General features: G+C 45.6%; 1 protein-coding gene across 1 annotated transcript in view; it reads left to right on the top strand.

Annotated features, from left to right (window-relative positions):
- Positions 1 to 19441, top strand: part of SUSD3 (sushi domain containing 3) — a 38296-nt gene extending 18855 nt beyond the window's left edge. Inside the window, exons 2-5 of the mRNA XM_068419992.1 lie at positions 1316 to 1504; positions 3026 to 3173; positions 6802 to 6969; positions 18834 to 19441. Of these exons, the coding sequence (XP_068276093.1) occupies positions 1316 to 1504; positions 3026 to 3173; positions 6802 to 6969; positions 18834 to 19047 (719 nt within the window). The 3' untranslated portion in view covers positions 19048 to 19441. The remainder of the gene's footprint in view (positions 1 to 1315; positions 1505 to 3025; positions 3174 to 6801; positions 6970 to 18833) is intronic.
- Positions 19442 to 27488: the final 8047 nt, after the last annotated feature.

Below are 27488 nucleotides of genomic sequence, written 5' to 3'. Positions count from 1 at the left end.
AAGCGTAAATTGAAGACAGGTAGTGAGCCTGTCTGCTGTGGTTTGATTGCTGAAGCTTAACGTTAATTAATGACAAGAGGGGGGTTTTAAGTATTAAAAATAAAATAGATTTGCTATCAACATGTGATTCTGTCAAGATATTCTCAGGGAGGCTAGTAAAAAGCTACATTTCTTTTTGCTTGTAGGTGTGGGAAGCATGTTTTCCCCCTTTTAATTTTTGTGTGTGTCATCATAGTGCTTGCAACTCTGGTCTTGCAACTGCAACCCAGTTACCCCTGAGTCTGCTCAAGTCATTTGGGAATCCAGCCAAAGATAGGGAACTCAGACACTGATGCAGAAGCAGTGCTGGTATTTAGTAAATTAAAAAAAAATTATGTAAACCAGTTTCCAGATTCTGTCAGTGCACATGTACAAAACCAGAACAATGTATTTATTCTTGTTATCTTTGAAGTATATCTGGATAGTATATGTTCTCTTAATGACCAGTCATTAAATCTGTGTTTGGAATGAGCGTGAAACAAGGAATGTTGTGACAATAAACCCCAGTGTGTAAAGTTGGTGGCTGACGTTAGGTGGCCGAGAGGAGAACAGCTCCATGACTCAACGAACAGCTGTATGAACAACAAAGAGAAGAGCCAAATGAGCAAAAATGTACTCAAAATTAATTATATACTGTAAAGCAGAGTTTGTCACTTGAAAGTGGAGATAAGTTGATGTAGTTGTGCTGTATGTGTATGTCTGTGTCCCCTCCCTGTAGAGTGGCTTTGGAACCTGCTGGCTCATTCCAAGACCGACAGAGGTGCAGTGATCTAGAAAGACAGGAAGTTTCTGTAGGATCATGGAAAGATGCTACCAAGTAGACTGAAATATATGATCAATCCACTAGATCTTGGAGAGTTTGCGTGGGGGAAGATGTGTTGTGATACCCCCAGCATGGAAGATGCCAGCCTGAGTACTTAATTAAACGCACGGAGTCCAACAAGACAGGAATCCGTAGGAGACCACGCCACTCACAGAATGACTCTTTTTTTTCCCAAATGTTTAATATGTACCAGTCTAAGTAGATAATGTCGCAACACGAGTAAAACCCCGCTTTGTGCTGGGGGTCAGAGCCGTGGGACTGTGGAATGGCACCGAAGGGGGTTTGGCCTCGGGCTGGTGCTTGGCAGAGCAGTCAGCATCGCCCACCCCGAGGTCTGTTACTTGTTTTGCCCGTTAACTTGGACTCATTTACAATCTGATCACAATAAAACTAAAGCAGACCTTCGCTTTTGGCTCTGGCACTGCATTGTCTCGCTTTGTTTCTGTTCTGCAGGGCGGTGCAGCCGCGTCCTCCCTCCCCAGCTTGGCACACTACAGATCATTCACGGCAATGGCACGGCCGTGGGGACGGTGATAATGTTCCAGTGCTCTGCTGAGCACCAGCTGGAGGGACCGGGCGTCATCACCTGCATTTGGAAAGGGAACAGTACCCAGTGGACAGCCGGAGTGCCCTCCTGCAAGCGTAAGCTGCTTTCCAAACCATTCCCAGTCCCTCTGGGCTGCGTTGTGTTTATTTTGCCCTTGTCTATCTCCTACAACTTTAGGGTTCTAGACATCCGTGCAAGGAAAAAGAGAAATTCAGTTTCCTTCCACGTTGCCCCCACTGACTGTAATTGCACTCCAGATGTGTTCTGACATCATCAATTATCATGACACATAAAAGACTCAGTGGGATTTATGCCTGATCTCATGTCACCGGCTCCCTGTGGTTCTGTTGGCTACAAGCTGTACCCTTCTTTAGAGAATGTATCGCTATGACCAACTAATGTGCAAGCGTATTTGCCAACCCTCTAATCTCCTGGAATTCTTTTCTGAAGATATTTTTGCTGTAAAAGAAACACGGCGATATTTTGTGAACAATTTTAGGTTGTTGCCTGTGGGCAGCCTCGTGGGAAAGTTACCGTATTGACAAATAGCATTTGAATGGCAACATTTAACTGCCTTTCACGCTGTGTTCCTTCTTATTTATTATAAGGTTGTCAGTAATTTGACTAGAAGTATGCTCAAGCCTAACATGGTACCTCTGAGCTTTGAGAATCTCAGTCTGTGTCTCAGTCCTTGTATAATTTTAAATCACCGGTAGATGGATGGCTCTTCTAGACACTTATCGCTCTGTCACAAACTCAGCTATTCTTATCTCTCATTTGAGAGATTCCATTAAAGAAAAATGAGAGAATCTTCCAGAGGCTGCAGAAATGTAAAGCTCTGTGTGGAGCTCAGCCAAACCATTTCTGATGCTGGTCATCATGGTGTTGGAAGAACTAGATGAGTTTTGAAGCAGGACATGCTTAGAGCTCCAAATGAGTTGGCAGAGATCGGCGTTAGCTCTGCCACACCACATTCCCACTCCTCCTTTTGTCGGATAATTCACTTCCAACATCAGGATCATCAATTCACTTCCAACATCACAGGGCTGTGAACGCTCAGCCCTGTGGGTACTGTCCCTTCTTCAGTCCTGCATCCTTCCCGAAATAGAGAAAGACCTTTTGTTCGCTGCCTGCTAAATAGGATTTAATTATATGGAACTCTCCTTGTTCTAAAGGGTTTCTTTAAGCTATTTTTCTCTTTAAACCCATTTACCCCTATCAGTATTTGTTTTTGCAGCTCCAGTCCTTGTTAACAATTGCTTATAAAAGTCTGCTAGCTCAACTGCATTTGATGTGCTAACAAAAGTTGTGCTTTTTAGCTACTGCAGCACTAAAGGCGTTGTGTTTAATTAGTTGCAGTGGTGAAATACTTGTGAGCAATTCATTAATAGCTTATAAACACGAGATTTTTAAATAGCCCAATTTGAGGCTTGCATAGCTCTAAGCTGAAGCCAATATACTCTGGTATCTTGACACATACTAACGTGAAAGTGCTCACTGAGCTATTATTAGCAGACGTGTGAAGCAGGTAGGTTTAATCATGGTTTAATGAAAATGTGAAAGATAAATTCATGGGCTGACCTTAGAAATGTGCTTCTGTGTTTGCTTTGCTGCAGCCATATCAAAATATGAGACTTTTGGATTTAAGGTCGCGGTGGTTGCCTCCATCGTGAGCTGTGCCATCATTCTGCTGATGTCCATGGCTTTTTTAACTTGTTGTCTTGTCAAGTGTGTGAAGAAAAGTGAAAGGAGGAGGACTCAAAGGTATGTCAAGACAAGATTTTTAAAACCGGTGTAAGAATGTACATCGTATGGATCCCATTGCTGTGATAGCAGAGAGCTTCAAAGGACTTGATGCTCACAACACCGCGATGATGTTAATTACTTAAAATCCTTAATTTGTAGGTTAGGCTTTAGGCTTAGAAAGACTTGGAATTCAAGACTATTTAGGCACCTAATGTCTGTTAATATCAGATGACCGCAGTGGGCCTGGGCAGATCTGGATTTACCCAGGATTATGCAGAAGCTGAACATAAAAGTGTTATTTGCTGGCCCAGTCTTTCTCTCCTTGAATTATTTAAGATTGGTTGCGTTTTCGCTTCTTCTCTCTCTCTTTCATTTTTTCCTTTGCTCTCCTCGAACACTGCTGGGAAACTTAATTTACCCATGTCAAAACCATCAAAGCTCTCACCCTCTGCAGAGCATACTTAAAGCTGTCACAGTGCTGTGCTGGAAGGACGTAGGATTTTGTCTTCTGGCTTGCAGCTCAAGACAGCGGGCACGATGATAAAACAGGCACGGGAAGAAGCAAAATTTACCAGTCCAGTCCAGTATAAAAACTCAGTGTGAAGGGCGGCTGCGTGACCACATCTGCCTGTACACTAAAGCCGAGCCGCTGTTGTTCATGAGAGCATCCACCCCAAGTCACCTGCTGCAGAAGGCTTTCCACGGGCACCTCTTCTTCATTTCCCTCTCATTTTTTCCTGCTCATTGTTCCCACCGCTGCTCATAACTCGGTGGGGTGGCTGCACCCTGTCCTGCTGATGCCTACTGTGCAGACAGTAAGCTGCACTCCTTGTTGATTTTAAGCCTCTTCTTGCTTCAGAGAACTGTTTGGAGTGAGGTGGGGTAGTAGAGGAGTAGAGGGAGGCTGGGGAGGACACGAGTGAAGGTCTCTCTGCTCTGAGCTGTGTTTTATCTAGAGCTGCGTGGGAACCAGCTTAGGAGGGAAATTCTGTCATGTCAAAATCTGATTGTCACCGAAATACAGATTTTCTATTTCCCTTGAGAGGATTTTGTGAGGCAGAAAAGAAAGTCTTTGGTGTCATTCATAATATTAAGTTTTCACTGATAGCGTGAAATAATTTTTGATGTGAAAGGGTTGATTGGCATTTTTGGAATCGCCGCTTCTCTTTTTGATAAGACTATTCATATCAAAGTCCTTGTTTTTCATTTATTTTAAATGGAGTTTTGTCCAAATTAGCTGTTCACATGACTTTGATGACTTGATATTTTTCTCTTACAAAAGAAAAGCCCTTCACACTGGACATTTTGACCTGGTTCTGTCATTGGAACATAATATGATTCCCTTTGTTGGGAGCTTCTCAGTTCCCTGCTGCCCTCTGTCCTCCCTTCACTGCCTCCTGGAGGAGCTGCTCCAACCTGGCCCGTTCACAACTGAGCCCCGCTCCTGCGGGGGTGGAACCTGGGGGCACTGTAGACATTGTGTGGCTTGGTCCCACAACTAAGATGATGGAGAAACCATCCATGTCACGTGAGAAGGAGTAACACATCCTTGTATGAAACTTGCTCTACCTGCAGCCTGTGCTGCAGAATGCCAGATGTGGCGGTAGCTGGCAGGGTCCGAGGGCGTAAGTGAGTGAGGGTCTGCATGTAGAGAGGACCTCTTTTGCGAGTCCAGTTGATGTAGTTGGAAGATGCGGATTGACTCTTGGATGCACAGAGCATTAATCTGAAGAGAAGCTGCAGGCTTGATAACTTAATACAAAATGAGCCGGCAGTGTGCGCTGGGAGCCCAGAAGGCCAACTATATCCTGGGCTGCATCCCCAGCAGCGTGGCCAGCAGGGCGAGGGAGGGGATTCTGCCCCTCTGCTCCGCTCTCGTGAGACCCCCCCTGCAGTGCTGCGTCCAGCTCTGGGGCCCCCAACAGAAGAAGGACATGGAGCTGTTGGAGCAAGTCCAGAGGAGGCCACGAAGATGCTCAGAGGGCTGGAGCCCCTCTGCTCTGGAGACAGGCTGAGAGAGCTGGGGCTGTTCAGCCTGCAGAAGAGAAGGCTCCGGGGAGACCTTCTAGCACCTTTCAGTACCTGAAGGGGGTACAGAAAAGCTGGAGAGGGGCTTTTTACAAGGGCATGGAGTGACAGGATGAGGGGGAACGATTTTAAACTGAAAGAGGGGAGACTGAGATTACATACTAGGAAGAAATTCTTTGCTGTGAGGGTGGTGAGACCCTGGCCCGGGTTGCCCAGAGAAGCTGTGGCTGCCCCCTCCCTGGCAGTGTTGAAGGCCAGGTTGGATGGGGCTTGGAGCAACCTGGTGTGGTGGAAGGTGTCCCTGCCCATGGCAGGGGGCTTGGAACTAGATGATCTTTAAGGTCCCTTCCAACCCAAACCATTCTATGATTCTATGAGAATACTTGGTAGGGGATTAGTTCAATAAGTATCTCTTAGACCATCTCTGAAAGAAAAGGTAGACTGTACCTGTGGGGTAGGGAGGATGTTCTCATCTTGCCTTTAGCTTTGAAGTCTGCCTGTCTACATTTTTTGGCTCTTTTAGTTGGGCTACTAGAAGAGATACCTCTGCCTACAAACCTGTCTCGGAAGGTACCTGTTTGAGGATCTTTGAAATGCCCTTTTGTGTTTTATCCTTGCATTTGGAGAGAAAAAGGACAAGGGCTGCTGAAAATCCTCACACAATTTAGCCTTCTCACAGACCTTGTCCCACTGTGTGAGCGTAGCTGCCGTCTTCTTCAGTAGGAGCAGGATTGCATCCTGAGAGGATGGAAATGACACCAAAATCAGCATTGCCAGCCCTCTCAATTTAATCTTGTCCCATCAGCTAGTGTGAATGTCTGTGATTATGTGAATCTTGGACTTCTTTCAAAAACAAGAAAAGAAATTGTGATTTTTTTTTTTATGCCCCAGAGTTCAGGAGAGCAGCATGAAAAACACCTTGAGCGTTTCCAAAAGGAAATCCTGAAGGCAACTGAATAAGCCCTGCTCTTAACAAAGGCAACATTACCTGTCTCCTCCATATTTAAGTCGATTCATCTTTTCAACCTGCCTGGTGATTTTTGAACCCTTAGGAATGGCAGTGCTGCAAAAATTCACAGAAATTACTTTTTTTTCTGAAATAATTTATTCCATGAAATGAGGATGGTCTGTAGTCTTTTCACATACAACAGGATCTGGCAAGACGTGTGTCACTGATGAAGGTCCATGAGAACATTGACACAACATCATGCCTTAAGTGACTTTTCCTATTACCTGCAGTCTCCAAATCCACTGAATCAAATTGACTTAATTATTTGTCCCTTTGAACTATCCACAGGTGCTCATAAGAAAATTGCTCTTTTTTTTTTTGTTTTCTTGCTTATTTTTTGAGGAGTGCTGGATAATACTTAAAATAACACGATTTTAGAGAATAATATTTATGCTATTTAAGAACTGCCCACCTGACGGTACTTAGGCAGGTATTTAGCTCTCTGGAAATTTGGCTTACACTTGGAAGTTCAGCGTGTGTTTAAGTGCTGTCTTCAGTAAACCTGGATTTAGGTGTAAACTCTAGTGAGTCAGGGCTGTGGTCAGATGAAAGCTCAGCTATACGGCCGTTTCTCACACTAATGTGTTCTACCCCTTGCTTTATTCACAGAGATATGCAGCTGTGGTACCAGCTCAGAGCTGAAGAACTAGAGCACATGCAAGCTGCTTACTTCGGTCTTAAGGGAAGGAACAATAACAACAACAATAAGAAACTCAGGAATAAAACTGTATTTGATGATGTGACTAACATGGCATATGATAACCAAGGCTTCCACAGGTAAGGCTATTAAAGTATAGCGGGTTTGGATGAGTTTGTTGAACAAATTTTAGCAAGAGATGTCTTGAAAATGCATTTTAAAGGGATGCCCCTGAACAGGGCGTGATGCCAGCGGATTATCAGGGCTTGTCCTTGAACTTGCCTGTCTTGTGGGGAATTAATGTTGCCAAAAGGTGAGACAGCAGAGAAGCTGAGCATGACCTCCCTCCTTACAGCTTCTTTCGTTTATCCCCAGTAGGGCTTGGTTAAGCCTGGTCTGTCGGGGAGATTGCATCAGATTAACCGGAGAGAGGTTTTTAATTGGCTTTGTTAAATTGATGCTAAACTGCAGAAGGGAAATCACTGCTCTGTATTGGTGGTATCAAGGTGCCAGCTTGCCTAAGAGCCTTAGGAGAGGAGCCAGACGGGGACACCTGGGGCTGCGGTACGGCTCAAGGTGAGCATCGAGCGTTACCGTTTATCCCTCGGTGACCGCGAAAGAAATACCGCTGGTGATGGGGGTGTGCAGGGCAAACACAACGGGATCCTCAGCCGCAAGGTGCCCATGCTGTGGGAACCCTGGCCTGGGGCAGTCCCCAGAAGTGTCCACGCTGAAATAAAGTGTGTCAGTTCAAAACCACCTCTGAAAGTACCCAGATGTGTTAGACTGTCTGTGTAGTTGCCAACAAAAGAAAAACAGAATAATGAATACGTGTTAAATTCTAATCGCTGTTTCGCTATTACCATTCATATAAACACATGTCGTTGTGTCTTTTATATCCTTTGGGTTCTGCTTCGTCGTCACGTACGATAATATATAGCACAATCCTTGTTTGCTTTTAATTCACTGCTCACTTGTACAGCTTTTATGCAGGGCAGCGTCTGTGACTTGTAGCGGGTACCTGCAGAAAACAATTTTATGAAGAGTATAAACCTCCTTGCCTGTCACAGTGCAGCTGGAAATTATATTCAAATGGAGCACTTGCACGAAAGTCTGATGGCTGTTTAATCAATTCCTGGCTTTGGGTGATTTCAGAAAGATGTATAAAGCTCATTAATTGCTGATTATAACCTAAACGGTTTTTAGAAGACTCAGGATGCGATTTTTAATTTTGGGCAACTTCAATCTGCTACGACGGTAATGTTTTGTATAAGTGTAATCTGCTTTTAAAAGAATATGGATAAAAGGGCTGTAAACAGGTTAGTGCTCAGCTGGAGCCTCGAGCTCCTTCTGGGTTCTTATCTGCACCACTCCACGCAGCAGAAGCTGATGTATTATGTTTACCAAATTCTGTATGCTTTTTCTTAACTGAACGTAGCAGGGTATATACAATTCTTCTGGATAAGCAGCTTCTCTGGGGCCAGAAATCAACAAGTTTATTATTTCTTCAGAAAATTGGAGGACGTATAAACTTCAGTGGGGAATTGCAGAGGGCAGGAGGAGGAAAGCCCGTGAGCTCTTTTTTTCCTGCGTAGAACAGTACACATGGTGTGTTAAATCCTGGTGCACGTACCCACCGCCTGACGCATGAGGTCCGCTATTAATCAAGGTCTACTTTATTTCCAGCATGCAGAGGTGATGTGATCCTGGCTAATCACTAGCCAGAGCAAAAATCAGCTAGGAGAGCAGGTGCAGTAGTCTGCATCCCAGAGTCAAAAGTCCAGCCGTTTCTCACGTGGAGAACGGGCGCCACTTCTAATCAGAGATGGCGATGGCATTGACGCTGTTACAGACCCTGAATAAAACTGTCTGGGAATTGCTGTAGGTGTGACCCTTTATCAGTTTGTAGTTTGTTGCCTTTCTTCACTCAAATAAGATCTATTTAATCAAGATTAGTAAAAGATGCTAATTTCTGCTGGTTAATTCAGTTAAAGGGATATACACGCAGGATGAGATGAGGGAATTCTGCTAACATATTTCATGCCAGCTCTTGAAGACAACAAATGATCTGGCAGCTTTGTGTTTCACTTGCAAGACTTTTGTGCGTAGTGAATTAGGCTAAGTTTCATCCAGCTTACTGGGAACAGCAGGACAGTGTAGGCAAATCCCTAGGGAGGTGCAAACTGAAGCTGGCTTATGCTGGGAAGACTGGTATGAAAGGACGTTTACTACCTGGGTGATTTCTGCGGTACCTTTCTCCATTTAATGTGAAGTGGACGTGTTGGCAGCCTATGCTTGGAGGAAATTTCTAACTGTGTGGGTGTTGCTGTAGTGGTGGAGCTGTTATAGCATTGACTGGCCGAGGAAATAAATAAAGGTGGTTGGAAAAAAGCGGCAAAACTGAGGGCAAGCAAGCCCGAAAGAAAGCTTCTCTATATTGCTGCGTGCGTATGAACCAAAGTGTGCGTCTGTGGTCATGAACAAGCCAAAAGGTAATTTAACCAAGCTCCTCAAGGAGGGTTCAGACTTGACATTAGGAAGCATTTCTTTACCCAGCTGGTGATCAAACCCTGGAACAGGCTTCCTGGAGAGGTTGTTGCCCCAAGCCTCTCAGTGTTCGAGAGGCATTTGGACAATGCCCTTAATAATGTGCTTTAATTTTTGGTCAGCCCTGAATTGGTCAGGCGGTTGGACTAGATCATTGTTGTAGGTCCCTTCCAGCTGAACTATCCTATCCTGTCCTATCCTATCCTATCCTATCCTATCCTATCCTATCCTATCCTATCCTATCCTATCCTATCCCGTCCTATCCCATCCCATCCCATCCCATCCCATCCCATCCCATCCCATCCCATCCTATCTTAATGTTTGGAGGAATTTGTGCAATGCATCGCTAAGGCCTCTGAGCAAATCAGGAATTCTACTTTGTTTTTCTAATGAGGAGCTCTCCTAAGAAGCATGGGAGGCTGATGGTTTTCTCCCTGCCTTTTTCAGGGCTGGGGTACGCGTGGTTCTCTGTGATACAGCCACGGGAAGTAGCTCTGCGACCCACTTAGAAGGGGAAGGCTGAGAGATGAGTGGTGCCCTTGTCTGAGAAAGGAGTGGGTGGAGACTTGGCAATTTATGTCGTTTTTATGACAGCATTTCCGTTTCTTAAAGAAAACTGTTCTGCTGCTTCTTCAAGTAACATATGAAGTAGCTGGAAGGGTGAGAACTCCTCCACCCTTGAAGAAGACTTTGTTGACTATCTTAGCCTATTTTTGACTAGAAAAGGATGTAGGTCATGCTGCTTTTCAGACTTAATTGAAATAGATGTAGAGATTAACTGGAGATTAACATTTTGATTCAGCACTTTAAGGATCAAAAATACTGTAAGCACAAATAAAAGAAGAAGCCAATTCTTTCAAGCAAGCCAATATAAAAAAAAAACAAAAAGCGAATTCTTTCAGACAGGTATTTGTTATGGTTTACAGAGTAATTTAGGATTAAAAAACTATCATCTGTTAAAGCAGTGCCTTAGTATGCTGATGAGATAATTTTGGCTGTAACAAGGTGACATAATGTGGATGCAGAATGCTGATGTATAGAAGTTATAAATAATGTAGAAGCCCAGCTGTTGGACAGCAGAGGCTCCAGTGTGCGGTTCTGGACCTGTCTGCCACAAAATGAGATCTTTTTCCCCTGGTGTTTAAAGCATAGAACAAATGTGATGAATATAGAGTTTTGCAGGGAAATGTTGAATTTGAGTGGCAACTACTCTCATTATAATGAGCCCCATTCTGGCTTCTTGGCTGCTTGAACAAATTGCTTTAAAACACTGAGAAATATGTCTACAAATACCTGGGATCAACTACGGAGTGCAGTCACTGTTGATGCCACCTCTTTCATTTGGATGTAAGGAATCATAATGAGGATAAAAATACCAATTTTTAGCAGAAAGTCTGATACACAGGAGTTGCAAGCATTTACAGCATATTTGTTCTTCTATACTGTTTGAAGAGCTAACTAATCTTGAGCGGGGAAAGCCAAGTTCCAAGGCATGGGGCCTCTGGGAGGGACGTGTTTTCCCCAGCGTCGCTTCTCAGAAGCTTAGAGCAGAGATAGCAGGTTGCTGCGCGATGCAGAGGTTTGAGACAGATTAGCTGAAGAAAAGGGTCTGTCGTCTATGGGAGGGAGATTAGCTGCAGCTCTGGGCCACGTAGTTAGAGGAGAACAATGTGCGTGAACCTCCAAAACAGCCCCCCGGGAGGATTGCTAGGCAGAGGCAGGGCTTGTCAGCGCGGGGATGTATTGGGAATAGCTCTCACAGCCTGACTGCAGTATGTAATAGGAGAAAAGCCTCAAATCAGTAAATTATGTTCTGCTCTCTTTAACATTTCAAGATTTAAAAGTCTTCCTGTTCTTCATGAGAATGAAACGAGGACTGTTGGCATCGTTTGTCCAAAGTGAGAGACCTTCCTCAAAGCAGCAGGGAGCATCACACCTGCTTAGGGTTAGACAGGCACGGTGGGTCTCCCCAGGGAGAGTCCTGTGCATTGGGGACGTTTGGTATTGCCGAGGAACTGGCATTTGAAACGCTGTCCTGGGTGTAAGAGGTTTTTTGAAAAGGGAACGTTCCTGAGCAGAATATGTTATTTTTGAGTCAGTTGTTTCCTGACAAAGAATAATACCTGACCCTGCAGTAATCCTTCTCTGGAATAATTGTTTGGGCAACCACCACCTGGGATGAACAGTCCTCATCCATCCTCAGCGAACAGCCATGTGGGAGAGCTTGGACGTCGTTAGCTGCCTGAACAGGCAGGTTGTCCTCTGCCCCGTGACAGGCAAAGGGTAAAATATCAGTAAAGAGAATCATAGAATCACAGAATGGTTTGGGTTGGAAGGGACCTTAAAGATCATCTAGTTCCACCCCCCCCTGCCACGGGCAGGGACACCTTCCACTAGACCAGGTTGCTCCAAGCCCCATCCAACCTGGCCTTGAACACTGCCAGGGAGGGGGCAGTACCAGCTACTGTACCAGCTACTGGTAATGTCTGAGAGATGGAGGTGAACATCAGTAAGAGATGAGATTAAAGAAACTGGTGTCAAAAAGAAGAGTGGGGTCACCCTAATGCGGGTGCGGGGGTATGCTCACCCGCTGGCATGGATCAGCTGTAGCTGTTCCCCAGGTGAATGGTCAGTACAGGTGGGTTGAGGCCAGTTTGGCCTCGGGATCCCCTGCCTGGAGTAAGGTGGAGAAACTCCAGTGGCTTGCTTGTGACTCCCAAACTGAAAGAGCAGCCTCCTCTTTTCCATTAAGTAATCCTAGCCGTGCCTCTAGGAAAAATCATTAAAATATGCACAACCTAGTGTAAACATCGTGAGAGCAAACAGCAAACCCTTTTTGGCATGCAAAGACATTAAAGAACTGGGCACTCCACTGTTTGAGCCGTAGCATATTTATACATCAGCATGCACAGAAAGATAACTGTCCTGGGAGAAATACAGATAGCTAGTAATATGAAAAAGCTGAGAGAGCTCGTTTTGGTTTGCATCAGCTTCCTAATTGTGGTAAGAAACAGCCACACCTACGGCAGCCTGTGTTTGCTTTGCTTTTTCAGCATAACAGTCCTGTAACCTGTGCTGGAATAGATACTCCCTTGACTCAGGGATGTGCTGTTATTTTGCAAAGGAGAATTGATGGTCCAGTATTTTCCACACTCAGGGAGAACTGAATTTAGCTGTAGCCTAACTCCTTTTCATCCTCTGTCAGCTAAGATGGCAACCAGAAAGAAACTAGTCCAGCTCAAAAATACCTCTAAAGAACAGCAAAGAAACTTGGTGATTTTTTTTTTTCCCCATGGTGTGGAAGCATTTGGAAGTTGTGCATTCCAGATTTGGATTGTTTTGAGGTGAATTATTTCACACAGCTCTAGGTCAAGTTATAAAACATTCTCTGTGAAGCAGCTGATCTGACTGCAGGAGTGAGTCAAATGGAAAAGCCCGTGTCTCTGTAGGTTTAAAGTCCTCCTTTCAGATATCCACTACAACTGGAGCATATTATCAAGAAGAAAAAATCTCTTCTGCAGAGAAACAGGCTAGTATATTCTCCCACAGAAGATATTTTTAGTACCTGAAATTTTTGTACTGGAGCCCTTTCTGACTACAAGATGCATTACCAGTGTACCTGGCAAAAAAACAAATCAGGACAATCCAACAACAAAGATGTCCAAGTGAAAAGGTTTTGCAAAAAAAGTCAAAGCCAGCATGCTCTTAGGAGAGGCAGCTCGGCATTTTCTGTCAGTCCAAGAAGTCATACACAAGGTTGGTGAAATTAGCTCATAGCTTTGGCCGGCACAGTAAAATGAAATGTATTTTCTTTTTCTCTTTGCTTTAGTGGCTATAATGGTTGGTGTTTTCCACTGCCTTGTGTAAGGGGTTACAAGAAAGGCGCAAATCAGAAACTCGTGTTGCTCTAAAAAAATGTTCATGTCTGCCCAGGCTTGCTGAGGAGCATGGCTGTAAGCCAAAGGACCCTCTAGAAGTATGGACAAGATGGGGTGGGACACTTGGCCACATTCATAGAATCATGGAATCATTTTAGTTGGAAAAGACCTTTAAGATCATCAAGTCCAACCGTTAACCCAGCACTGCCAAGGCCACCACTAACCCATGTCCCTCAGCACCACATCTACACGGCTTTTAAATCCCTCCAGGGATGGGGACTCCACCACTGCCCTGGGCAGCCTGTTCCAATGCTTGACAACTCTTTCAGTGAAGAAATTGTTCCCGATCTCCAATCTAAACCTCCCCTGGCACAACTTGAGGCCGTTTCCTCTCGTCCTATCACTTCTTACCTGGGAGAAGAGACCGACCCCCACCTCGCTACACCCTCCTTTCAGGCATTTGTAGAGAGCGAGAAGGTCTCCCCTCAGCCTCCTTTTCTCCAGGCTAAACACCCCCAGGTCCCTCAGCCGCTCCTCATCACACTTTTGCTCCAGACCTTCCACCACCTTCGTTGCCCTTCTCTGGACTCGCTCCAGCACCTCAAGGTCTTTCTTGTCGTGAGGGGCCCAAAACTGAACCCAGTATTTGAGGTGTGGCCTCACCAGTGCCGAGTACAGGGGCACTGCCTTGCTCTTGGGGGCACTTTGCCAGCTGCTTTTTTCCTCTGACCACCTAAGTAGAGGAGATGAAAAAAGCTGAAGGATCTGATGGCTTTCTACTAGCAGGGTAGTGTGGTGTAGATTTACCACAGTGAAAGGGGACAGCACTTGAATACCCATGTTGAGAGAGAAGCTGCTGCAAAGCTCAGTGGAGAACATAAGTAGAACAAGAAAACCCCAGCAGGACTCGTAGACTGACTGCCAGGAGATGCCTCAGTGGGAGAGTTAAGGGGGCAAAACATCTTCTAACACAGTGACTTAGTGCAAGACTGTTAGAGGTCCTGAGGAAACTGATTTATCTAGGGGCTTCTGAAGGTCAGCAGTCTCACCAGAGAGCTGGACCCTTCACTCCCTCCAAAAGATCCACGCATTTTCTTTTACGATCGGCCTCGCTGTCAGAAATTGCTCTTGTTTGTCGGAAAGCTGAGGCGTACAGAGCTCAGCCCTGCTGCCTCCTGCTGCCCAGGGCCGTGGTACGTGTGCAGGATCGTTTGCACAGCGTCCTTGAATGTCTGCGTGGGTGTGAATGTGCCCCCCCAGCTCAGCTACAAGGCTTAAATTGCAGAGAGCCGCCAGTGGGCTGCCCCCAGAGCTGCAGGGAGGGCTGCAGGACCCACCATGCCTGTGGTGTTTAATGCTTCGCTACATAAAGCATCCAGTGAAACGGCTGCAAAGAGCAAATGACCTGTTGGATACAATTGTACGTAATTAATACAGTTCCCTACACATGCAATGTTTGACTGTGTGGCACTTAGGACCGGAGGGGAGGAGACCCAGCACAGGAGAAGGGCACAGAATCACAGAGTCGCAGAATCAGGGATTCTGATCCCTGACAGATGACATTCTGATTCTGACATCAGAACGTCAGGGATTGGTAGGGACCTCGAAAGATCATCTAGTCCAATCCCCCTGCCAGAGCAGGATTACCTAGACCATATCACACAGGAACGCGTCCAGGTGGGTTTTGAATGTCTCCAGAGAAGGAGACTCCACACCCTCTCTGGGCAGCCTGTGCCAGTGTTCGGTCACCCTCACCGTAAAGAAGTTTTTCCTCATATTTATGTGGAACCTCCTGTGTTCCAGCTTGCACCCGTTGCCCCTTGTCCTGTCAAGGGATGTCACTGAGAAGAGCCTGGCTCCATCCTCATGACACTTGCCCTTTACATACTGATAAACATTAATGAGGTCACCCCTCAGTCTCCTCTTCTCTAAGCTAAAGAGACCCAGCTCCCTCAGCCTCTCCTCATAAGGAAGATGTTCCACTCCCTTAATCATCTTCGTGGCTCTGCGCTGGACTCTAGCAGTTCCCTGTCCTTCTTGAACTGAGGGGCCCAGAACTGGACACAATATTCCAGATGCGGCCTCACCAGGGCAGAGTAGAGGGGGAGGAGAACCTCTCTTGACCTGCTAACCACACCCCTTCTAATACACCCCAGGATGCCATTGGCCTTCTTGGCCACAAGGGCACACTGCTGGCTCATGGTCATCCTGCTGTCCACTAGGACCCCCAGGTCCCTTTCCCCTACACTGCTCTCCAACAGGGCAGATTTCCTTTTCAAGCTTTTACATAGATTGTCCCACCCTCCAAGCTGTCCCACCTTGAGCTTCTCCATTCACGGAGAGGATTTTTTTTCCCCTCTAGGTTGTTATTACTGTGCTCTGTGTGCCCCACCGCCACCTTTCAGAGATCAAAATCTTCCAGTACCTTTTGACGCGCATGTTTCAAAGAAAGATCAGGCAGGGGAAGTGAGCTGTGGTTTCATCTGGGGGCCCTGTCACACAGGGTAGGAGAGCTGGCTGCCAGATTATACCAGTTGCTGAATTTCAATCCTAATTGTCATCACAACAAGCGCGGAGGGGGTGTGCGCAGCAACATGTGCTTTCAATAAAGCTGTTATTATTGTTTTCATAACGCTTCCATGATTACCCCAGGGTCTTGTACCAAGTCACCAGACATACAACAACAAAAAAAGTCCCCTCCCACCCTCCGGTGTAAATATCTCTTTTCAGAGCCAGTGCCAGCACTGGGCAGCGCTGGGGCGGCCCCACGGCTCTGAGTTCTCACACTTCTCACATGTCCCATTAACAGCGTTTTCCCCTCCAGCTAGGAACAGCTCTCAAGTCCCACAAAGCCAAATTCTTGTGAATCCTCTAAAACCCATCGACAGAAGCTATGGTGGCTGTTCTTCTCCCCAGATGGGAGCTCTGACGCTATCTGTCAAAGAAAGTGCGTCCTTGACAAATGCGTGGTGCATCTAGCTAGGCTGCTCAGCACCTAGCGTCCTTGGGTGGGCTTGCATGTCCAGAGAAGAGTACAGGGAGGTCTTCTGATCCTCTTACCGTGATGTTTTCAAGTAGCCCAGCTGGAAACTGGAGTTAAGGAAAGTTGAAGTGCTTGGAAAAAAAGTCACACTGATTCGGGATGAAGTACAGAGCTCCCGAGGATGAAAGTGCAAACTGAGGGCTGTGTCTGACTGACAGCTGTGCGTGCAGAGGAGAGCCCACTGCATGCACCGTTATCTGTCCCATGTCAACATGGCAACCCTCTTAATAGCTCTTCTCAGCCTCCGCTTAGGTGGAACTCCACTAACTTCACTGTCCCTCTAACGTCCCCAGGGTTCGATGGGCTGCAGCAAATGGACGGTGGGAGGGGTGCCTACTGTCACCTCATCCTAGACTTCTTTCAGTCAGTGGAAGCTTAATAGTTCCCGAAATGGGAGGACGAGGTTGCTTAGTTGTCCTCCGAGTACAGTTTTAGCCAGTTTGGCTTTCTGAGTTGGTGGTGGACTGTGGGTAATTGCAGAGTTTCACAGTGCAGAGCTTTACAGGAGAAAAATGTCAGAATGGGATGAATTCTGCCCAGGAAAACTGTATTTATTGCACAATAACCAGAATACCTAGATTTGAACTATAATCCTGGCAGGGCTGTTTGCAAAGGCTGTGGCTACCCCATGCAAAACTTCATCCCAGTTCTTCTCCCTGCACACGCTCTGGTGATTCGATTCTTGTTTTGTAACTATTGACTGCCACCTCAAGAAGACAGAACTGAGTTCCTTGTACTATAAAAAAAATAAATGCACTGTAGCGAGTATCTCAGAAGATTTTCTTTCAGCTGTGAGATCTGCAGCATTACTCCACGTAGCTTCTCTTCCCTGATGGCCGCCACAGGGGTGCTCAGATGAGTGTGCTGGTGTCCAGCACGAAGACACTTGAGGGCTTGTTGACACACCAGGATTAAAAGGCACAGTTAAAACAGTATGGGTCAATACAAAGTGGGTAAAGTTATCAGGCTGGGGTTTTTTTGAGAAATAAATGAATTTGTTGTTGTCCAAATTACAGGTGGGTAAATTCTGCTCGTCTGAGCACCTCCTTGAGGCATGTATTCTGACCATGCTGATACAGTGCCTTCTCGCATCAAATGCAGAGGTGTTTTAAGATGCCTTTACACTGACTGTAGCTCATGCCCGAAGCAGTTTTGTAGTACAGCTTTCCAGTGAAGAGCAAGATTTATTCTCCTTTATAGGAAAGATGTATCTGCAGTGTACCTTCTCTGTACCAGAACAGCAAGACTTCAGTTATTTGGTTTCATTTTCTGTTATTCCCCTGCGGTTCCTATACGGATGCACATTTTGTGTACGAGCATTTCTGCTGGCTTTCTGCAAATGGTAATTGCAGAATGCAGCTTCTGTTTCCTGACCAGCTTTTCACGTACGAAAGGGTAAGACCACGTTGTCCTGGATGTGGGTGTGCAGGCTGCTGTGTTCAGTGGCCACCATCGACAGCTTCAGAGGAAGCTAGAGGAGCCACATGAGCTAGCTCACCTGCAGTGAGTGTGGGGCAAGCAACCTCGGCACCTGCCCTGTGTGCAGGCAGCTGCTGTGGAATAACTGATCGTAGAATCACAGAATGGTTTGGGTTGGAAGGGACCTTAAAGATCATCTAGTTCCAACCCCCCTGCCGCGGGCAGGGACACCTTCCACTAGACCAGGTTGCTCCAAGCCCCATCCAACCTGCCCTTGAACACGTCCCGGGGGGGCAGCCACAACTGATGTTTTACAGAAGCCCACACACTCAGACTGCACAAATTTGGTACAAATCCAGAAGGGCTGTGTCTTACCTGCTTCTGGTTCACAGAGCTGGGTGCTTAAAGCTCACTGCATCCATCACGCCTCTTGCAGCACATCCACTGCTGCGTTATTTGCTGTCTGGGTCAGTAGCTTGTCCTGGCTTACCCCAGAGCTGGGCAAACCCTCCTTTCCTGATGTGGAAATGTGGGGTGCAGGATGGATTGGTGACCACCAGTGCTGGCAAACACAGAGTCCCAGCCTGCGGTCCCTTCTGGGAGGGCCAGGCGGTAGCCGGGTTGGGCAGTCAAGGGCTAGCACAAGCCACGATGCGCCTGCACTGCATCTGCATCGCTGGCAGCTCTGCAAATAACACCTCAAATCCCACTGAGCAAAACTGGCTGTTGTGCTCCCAGCAGTGCTCCACTAACCAAGCAAGGACTGTCCTTCTGCACCAGTCTCAGCATTCAAGTGCTCTTAGTAATATTCTCCGGATAGCGTAGCGTTAAATTGGAGCTGGGGACTTGTTTGATGGAGAACAAACAAAGAACATCTGCCCCAACCCCAAATAAAACCAACCTCACCAGTCTTTTCAAGGTCTGCGTCAGCTTTTACAGAGACACAATTATTTGCCCAGCTGATGCCAACTGGTTTTAATGCTAGGAGAAGTGAGTCCATATGTTACAGCACAAGTTGTTTGCAAAATGCCTGATGTGCAAATAAAATGGCTTAGAAAGTTCTGTATCTTCACCAGAGCAAATGAAACAGAAATAACTTTTTCCTTCATGCTTACAGGTTCCAGGAGGAGTGGACTCGGGACATGATAGCTCCTGTGTGTTGCAAAGACCACAATCATCTGCCTGACTTCACCAAGAGCAGTGGTGCTCCTGTGAAACACGCCGTGCCAGGACACAGCGCTGCGGTACAGACAGTGAATGTCATACATGTCGTTGAAGTCTATGGACCTAAGGAGAGTTATAACAAACCGAGCTGTCAGATACCTGGATAGCTGCTGTCTGAAATACAATTGTTCCTCTGGACCAAAATGAAATTTGGATAGAAATATGTGCCTTAAAGACAACACAGAAAGTTAATTATTCAGACGGATTGGAAAGTTTTCTATGTTCCAAGGTGGTTATTTAACAGAAATGCTTCAAGGTCTGATACAAATAAAAAAAGGAAGGCTGGCAGCCTGTAGCCATTCTCTACAGTGTGCTATGTATTGTGACCGTGGCAAAAGCATAAAATCATTCATCTGTACATCTAGAGAGAAATGGTGGCCAGGTTGTATCTTTGAAATGGTGGCCAGGTTGCCTCGCACAAAGTCACAGATGATAATCACACATTCGTAAGATTGCAACCTTCTTTTAACCAGTGTTTTTTGTAAGCATTCCGGAATGAAAAATCCCCCATATTTTTACACAGTAGTATGATAGAACTACAATAAAATTTTGTTTTTAATTAAAAGCCCCAGTTGTTTTGTATCAGGAAGGCCTTTTTGATTAATTCATCTGCTCCTCATTTAGAGACGCCGTGAGACAGGGTGCAGTAGAGGCACATCTCCAGATCCAGCAGCCTGTCAGAGGGATGTGCTGCCTTTGCTATGGCACGCGTTGCCCCTCGAGGGAGCATCCCGTTGACCTATAGCTGGTGTACGTGTCCCGGCGTGAGAGAGCAGCAGGCATGGGGGCTCGCAGGTGGGGAAGGCGGTGCAGCCTTCCTGGAGCAGCGGGGCTCAGACAGGCGCTGCAGCGTTCCTGTAAGAGCACGCTAAATAAAGGGGTGATGCAGTTTTTTGGAAACCTGCCTTCTTTTCCTATTATTAATCTGTTCACTGTGTGAGGAAACAAAGTCCCTTTTTTTTGTTCTGTCCATTTTGAATAGTTAAGTAACTGATACGGCTCTTATTCTGCTGTTTATATGCACACACATGTATATCATAGTATAGTTATTTTTGTTCACGTCGAAGCCTTATTTATTCTTCTGTCATCAGCTGTCCAATGGGTATTGTCACATTCCTGTTATGATGGAAATATGATCTTATAGCAAGCTCCAGTAATTGTTTTATTGTATATCCTGCTTGTTATGAATCAGGTATCCTCTTAAGACCTTCAGTTCTGAAGTTTCAGTTTTGAAAGTCAAATTATTGTACCTTGCTGGCACGCCTAGAAATGCCCTGTTCCCTCCTGGCCGTACTCGGCAGAGATCAAAAACATGTGCTTGAACTTCAGCTATGTGGAAGTTGCAGCAAAGGAGCTTTTATTTTCATTCCTAATAAGCTCAGTTCTGTACGTTACGACAAGCTGCACCCCTGCAATGCACTTCTTAATACGTGCTGCAGAAAGGAGAATGGATATACTTCTCAACACTTGTTCCAATTCAGTTCTCAGTTCATTAAATTAATACTAGCCAGTGTTTATCATGACATATTTGTGCTGTGAACCATTTTGCCTGCAGTTTTTCAGTGCCCTTCCAGACCCAGCCAGCTTCTGTACCCAGATGCGCTCGTGCATCCCACGTGCAGCGTTTGCTTCTGGCTGCGTGCAGGGCTGGTGCCGGCTCCGTTGCCCATCGCGTCGGCTGCAGGCACCGCCAGCCCGGCCGCAGCCGTGCCAGGCAGCTCGCAGGGTCGCTGGTGACATTGGGGAGGATGCAAAGGGGTCAGAAAGTTCTTGAGAAGATGTGTTATAAAGTCTCGGGGTAAGGTGGTCTCTGAGAGGGCCCAGCTGGGGGCCCTCGCAGGGTGCCCTCAAGTGGGAAATGAGATGCAAGGCTGTGAAATCTCTGCACAAAGCTGTGCACTCCAGCGGTCACAGCGGCAGCTCTTCCTCACTGCTGGCGTGGGGCTTTCTGGCAGGACAGCTGGGAATGGCTGCGCTCCATCTGCGAGAGAAAAGCACTCCTGGATCCTGTCTGAGAGCGAAGGCTTGAGTGGCGTCAGCGGTGAAAGTCCGCAGGTGGATGGAAATAAAAACAAAATGTGTGAAAGGAGCACAGAGAGGAACGAGGGCTGGGAAAACCAGCCAAACATCCGAGATGCTGCTATACAGATGGCTGGTACATTAGAATTAAATGCAAAGAAGTTAACGACTTTCCACGTAATAAAAGGTACAACTTAGTAAGAATTACTAGTGCTTGTGGGACAAATGATAGGACTAGGATCTTGGCATGGTAAATGATCGCTGGTTCCAGGTAGGACACATGAGAAGAAAGGTCTATACGTTCTCTGAAGTTCAGCATGGGGTGAAATGCTCATTAATTAATGTCTATGATTGGAGAACGAAGGGCAAAGGAGCATGGAGCACGGGCTGCTGGGCGTTCAGCGCTGGCTCTGCAGTTAGGAGGAGGAGCTGGCAGAAGTTTACTTGGGGAAATAACAGAACCATCTTTAATATTCAGTGACTTTATTTGTCCAATTCTCTGCTGGAAAAGTGTACAGCCATCAGGAGTTCGAACATATGTCTTGGTGACTGCTTTATTTCTGAAGGTGGTGGGAAGTGGGGTGGCAGTTGCTTCCAGTCTATAGCAGGGAAAAAACTTGTTAAAAATCAAAAGTGCCATTTGGGTGAATGTGAAAATAAGTGACATCACATTTTTAAGAAGAGGAGGAATATCAGCAGAATAAGGAAAATGGACTTCAAAAAGGCAAACTTTGACATACCGAAATAACAAGTACAAAGGATCTATGCAGAAACGATCTGATAGATGGAGGACAGAAGAGCTGGCAGTCACTAGCAGAGACTGTTGAAAGGCATGCCAGACAAACCCAGCAAAAATCTGATACAGCTGCCTCGGGAACTCTGAGGACATGAAAATCAGAGCAGAAAAACTCAAAAAAATGGAAATGTGGCAGGTGACTGAGGAGCAGCACAAAAAGAGGTGAGTGGAGCTGTTCAGAAAAGTAAGAGGTAATGTGAGTTACAGCAAGCAAGGGAAATGAAAGGAGAGAAAAATACAGTGGAAGAAACAAAGAGTAAAACTACAGGTGTTGTATTTCTGGGGAAAAGCAAAAACAGACCCAGAGATGACAACCACTTGATGTCTACTTTGGATCAGGCATCACTGAAAAGTTCACTGGTTAATGCAATGAATTTTAACACAGGACTAGGGTTGCAGTTGAGAATAAAGCAAGAAAAAGATCACAAATATGAAGATAAATTTGATTCCATGATGAAATTCATCCTAAAGCACTAAGGAATTAGCTCAGCAATACTTGAACCATCATTGATACAGCTTCAGGAAACTGTGAAGGGACAAGGGAGGTCTTAGAAGATGGGAAAGAGAAAATCTAGCTTTAATAAGGGGAGAGTAGAGACCCTCAAGAAGTATCAGAAGGAAGGTGCTTCTCTGATACCTGGAAAGAGTGTAGGACAAATGATTAAACAATCAAATTGCAAAGGCGGCACATCTCAACCTAGGATTAAACAGAGGTGTAGGCGTGGGACGCAGCTGTTCTGGTCTGCTGTAATACCACACCTGACTTTTTAAAAGCAGGTAAGGGTCACATGTGAAGGGTGGCCCAGCTACCCTTGATCCTGCCTCTCTGCAGCTCTTTCGGATTTCCTTCCTCTTCCACATCTCTGCAATTATGTTAATTGGATTTCATGATTTTCTGGCGTTTTAATTTTAACGTGTGACTTTAAAATGTGATAATATGATTGCAAGTCACCAAGTGAAATAAATTCACTTGTTGGGATGTCTGGGTCAACACACTGCGTGAGAAGGGAGCCCGGTTACCCTGTTCTACAGAGGAAGCCAAGCTGAGTAATATTTGATGGGGGAAAGTAAAACCTTGAGATGACAAGAACATTGATAGCCGTGGGAAGCAACAGAGAAGGTAGGTAAATTTATTGTCTCTGTGCCAGAGCATTGGATTACTAGCATTTATTTAGGCGTCGAACACAAGAGGCAGCAAAGTTAAAGAAAATAGGGAAACAACACCCATACTGTTTTTATAAGATTTGTGGCTCGGTTCCCTCTGGGACTGTGCTTCGTTTATGACGGCTGCACCCCCTGGAGTTAGCTTTATTGCTCATGTAAACATTATTTATTGTCAGGAGGAAAATAAGTGCTGTGCAGGAAGGAGATGAAAGAAGCTGAGAATCTAAAATAGACATTTAAAAATGTATTTATTAAGTTAACCCTTAAATGTGTGCCAGCCAGTGGTTTCAAATGGATTCAGGCTTCCATTTCTGCTACAGAGGACTTGCATTTCCTTGTGTATTTTATGGAACTGATGGCTTGCACTTAAAGAACAAGTTAAAATGCTACAAATTACATAAGCAAGCACAAGACAGCCCGCTCCCTGCATGGATGCTCAGAATTTAATTGATGTATGTTACAGGATGACGGGATAATTCTTCACGGATTTAAAAACTGGCAACAGTGTTTATCAGAGCAATTGCTTATTTGCATTCCCCCATCCTGTATTTTAAAACTGTTTTCCTAGAGCAAGCAGCTCTGCACTGCTCTCTTGTTAAGCGTTCACTGCTTGCAGAAAACCAAAAATCAGTTTTTAAGATCTTATGCTAAACACTAAGCAGGGAATGGTTTTCAAGCCAGCTGACAGCCTGTTTGCTATAGGAAGGTATCTGATCCTTAGTTCCTTTTAAATGAAAATTCATCCTTTGAAACGAAGGAATGCATTTGCCATGCTGGAAACCTGGAGTGCCCGAGCCTGGGAAGTGCTGAGTGCTCTGCGTGGGAAGCCACTGAACCCCATGCCTGCAGCAGTAAGTCCTTACAGAAATCTCTCCTGTGGGGAGCTCCTGCTTGTATTTGTGGGATACCACAGAGGATAGTGCTGCCAGATCCTGGGATTTTTGTCACAAGTCTCGTGATATTTTCTTAAGCCGCAAATGGTGAAGGGTCTGGAGGGTCTGACCTACGAGGAACGGCTGAGGGAGCTGAGGGTGTTTAGCCTGGAGAAGAGGAGGCTCAGAGGTGACCTTAGTGCAGTCTACAACTACCTGAAGGGAGGTTGTAGTGAAGTGGGAGTCGGCCGCTTCTCCCAGGCAACTAGCGATAGGACAAGAGGACACAGCCTCAAGCTTCGCCAGGGGAGGGTCAGGTTGGACATTAGGAAGAATTTCTTCTCAGCAAGGGTCATTAGCCATTGGAATGGGCTGCCCAGGGAGGTGGTGGAGTCACCATCTCTAGATGTGTTTAAAAAAAGACTGGACACTTAGTGCCGTGGTCTAGTTGCCATGGTGGTGTCAGGGCAATGGTTGGACTCGATGATCCCAGAGGGCTCTTCCAACCTGATTGATTCTGTGATTCTGTGAAATGGTAGAATTGGATAAATACGTGAAAATCACAACTTCTGTTTAAAAATAAGTGTCTCACACTTGTATTTGAAGGGAGAAGTTTCAATCCTGAAGTGTCAACAGAAAAAAACACACAGTTCTCCTAAGCTTCTTTGATGGCAATTACATGATTCGAGGGAGGCCTCACTCATGATTCGCGAATGCTTGAAGCTGTCAGATGTATGTATGACCTCGACACGTCTTCTATGGTTGAAAGAAATGGAAAGGCTACATTTTGATCTGGATGGAGCAATGAAGCTTGGGATGGACACCAGAGTATCTCCTGTAGAGTTAACATTGCTTTCATGGAGGCTTCCACATGGATTTTTGGCCATGCAGGCTTTCTCCTGGACACCTGGCCCTTGGGTATTATCCTGGAAGTCTCTAAAGATGCTGTTTTCCTCAGCATGCTCTGCTGCTGTCAGTCTAACTTATGGTTATGGGCTGGTATTGTTCAAGGTTTCTCTGAGAAGCCCCGGATGCATAAAAGAGGCAGGACTGCGAATCTGATGGAACGTGACAACATGCAGGAGCTGGCCGATAGCACCGCTCCAAAACGGCATGGCACGGGGAAGCAGGAGCCCTCTGGTTACAGCAGCCACCAGCTGTAAGAACAAGGATACAAAGGACTGATGGTTTGGGGTGGAGAGGAGGCAGAGAGCTCCAACAATTTTGCTTCCAAAACATCCCAGTCATCAGCGATGTCTTGGAAGCAGAGTAACTAAATGAATCTGCTATAATTTATTGTCAGATGTAAATGGCTTTTGCAACTATTTATTTATTCAACAATGTCACACAGCACAACTTTTTAATAACTTCAATTAAATGGTAGATGTAATTAAATCTTCTGCTTGGAAGGACCAAGAAGAAAATTTGGCAACGTGCCAGCTGGTAGCTTTTGAGATGACTTACAGTTGCATCTTTTCATAACGTTGATAGCTCAGCAAGAAGCTGTTAAACTGTGATACATATTTTATTTTTTTTAGGGATTTCTGAAGTGCTCTGTGAAAGTTTCAGGGAAGATCCACATAAACACTACTTGATGACACCCGATACAGTTTACAGGTTATATGCAGAATTTACACTATATGTAAATACCGTAGTGCAGTGGTTCTTGTGCCCAGAAAAAACACCTGAGGAAAGAGTAGAAAGCAACATCACAATGAGCACCTTGCAGGTGGAGGACCTCCAGCCAGAGCTGAGACCTACATGCTCCTCTGGCTTACTTCAGAAACGTGGCTGCACTTGACTGTGTCTATAGGACTGTTTAATCTTCAGCACATTTAGTAACTATTAAGAAGTTTAAGACCTTTTTTTTTTGTTTGGGAGTGGAGTAGGGTAACTCATAGATGAGAAAAAGTCCAGAAAATCTAGTGATACATGTTTAAAATATCCTTGGGACTTGTTTCACCTCATCTTGGGCTCATTTCTCCACAAGAAACAGTGTGACAAGTCAGGCCACAGGCGAGAGCCGGATAACAACCTCCAACAGCAGTAAGGTCAGGTTCCTCGATGACATTTTAATAAACTCTTGCTGCGGAGTGGAGCAGTACCTTTCAGATTTAGGGTGGCATTTTGAGTTACACCTCATAACACATGACTAAGTAAAATCTGATCAAATCCTGTCCCCCTAAAAGTGATACAAGGAACCTCATTTGCTTCTTCCTTCAGTAACAGGAGCAGGTGATCTTTTCTACTTATTTTTTAAGGACTATTATGAAGAGAGAGACAATTGACAGGGTTGAAAGGCTCTTGTATAATTATTCCACAACCAATAGCCATTTCTATTGTCACTGCCCCGGAACGTATCAGCTGGTGGGAACACTGTGTAGTCCCCATCACCCTGCACATCAAGTTGTTTCAAAAGCCAGTCTCCATTCGTGGTAGCTAATGCTAACGCAATGATGGAAACATGAAACTCCTCTGGCACAGCAGCAAGCGAGGCAGTGAAAGTTCATCTGGTGTGAAGCAGAGCAGAAGCAGCTTGTTCCCTGGGTCCCCGGTGCTATACTTAAGCATGTGTGTGTTCAGGCTGCTCATGTGTTTCAAGGTCACGGTTATATGGAAATGCTCACAGTAGTGTTTCCCACAGGAGGTGTGTTGCATCTATGGGCTGGAGTCTGCAGTGGCTTCTAATCCATGCCCAGATGCTGGCCTGTAATTCATCAAGCCCGTGGGCTGCATGTTGGCTGCACACCATCCTTCCTGTCCTATGGTGGTCAGGTGAGGCACGGAGCTGGCAGGGTGATGACTTCCATGTGAGGACACTGTAGACAAAGTGGCTTTGTTCTCTCCCGGAGCTCTGCTGAACGTCGGCTTGCCAAATCTGTCAGCTGTTTATTTATACCTATTTTAAGGGGAGGATGCTCAAATGGCTTTATTTGCTTCCTGCCTTCAAAGAATTTCAATGTTTTGTTTTTTTAGAAAAAAAGAATTAGATAAGTGTTTTTTTCTCGTGTGTATGATTTGAACTGTACTTTACAAGGGATCAGATATTGAGCTAAGTGCAGTTTTGAACATGCATGTGAAGCTGTCTCTTCATTATCCCATGCACAACTACCAGCCAACACAGTAACTTCTGTAATATTTATCAAGATGATTTATGATCAGTGTACAGGGGCTTATTCTATATGCTGACTTTTCCATTGTGTCAGGAACAAGAGGTACTTGATTTTTCCGTTACCTGCATCATCTTGTTTTACTAATGCCGTCAAAATTTCCAAGGGTAGGGTGTCATACAGCAGAATCGGGGTGTGTGTAATTCACTCTTGTAACAAATACAAGAAGTTAAAACTGACCAGGGATTTCCAGACCTGTGGATGCTCCAGGCTATGATTTTACCCAAGTCTGTTCACATCTAATAGTTTCATAGGATCATAGAATGATTTGGGTTGGAAGGGATCTTAAAGACCATCCAGTCCCAACCCCCCTGCCACGGGCAGGGACACCTTCCACCAGACCAGGTTGCACCAAGCCCCATCCAACCTGGCCTTGAACACTGCCAGGGAGGGGGCAGCCACAGCTTCTCTGGGCAACCTGGGCCAGGGTCTCAACTTGCAGCACAGTTTCTGCCTTTGTGTTTGGAGTCAGAGAATTGTTTTTCTTCATCTCCTTCTACCCAACAAGAAATAAAAGGTGATTATAC

This window comes from Nyctibius grandis, chromosome 29 (assembly GCF_013368605.1).
Source record: "Nyctibius grandis isolate bNycGra1 chromosome 29, bNycGra1.pri, whole genome shotgun sequence".
Lineage (NCBI taxonomy): Eukaryota > Metazoa > Chordata > Aves > Nyctibiiformes > Nyctibiidae > Nyctibius > Nyctibius grandis.
This window is presented reverse-complemented; position numbering and strand designations above follow the sequence as displayed.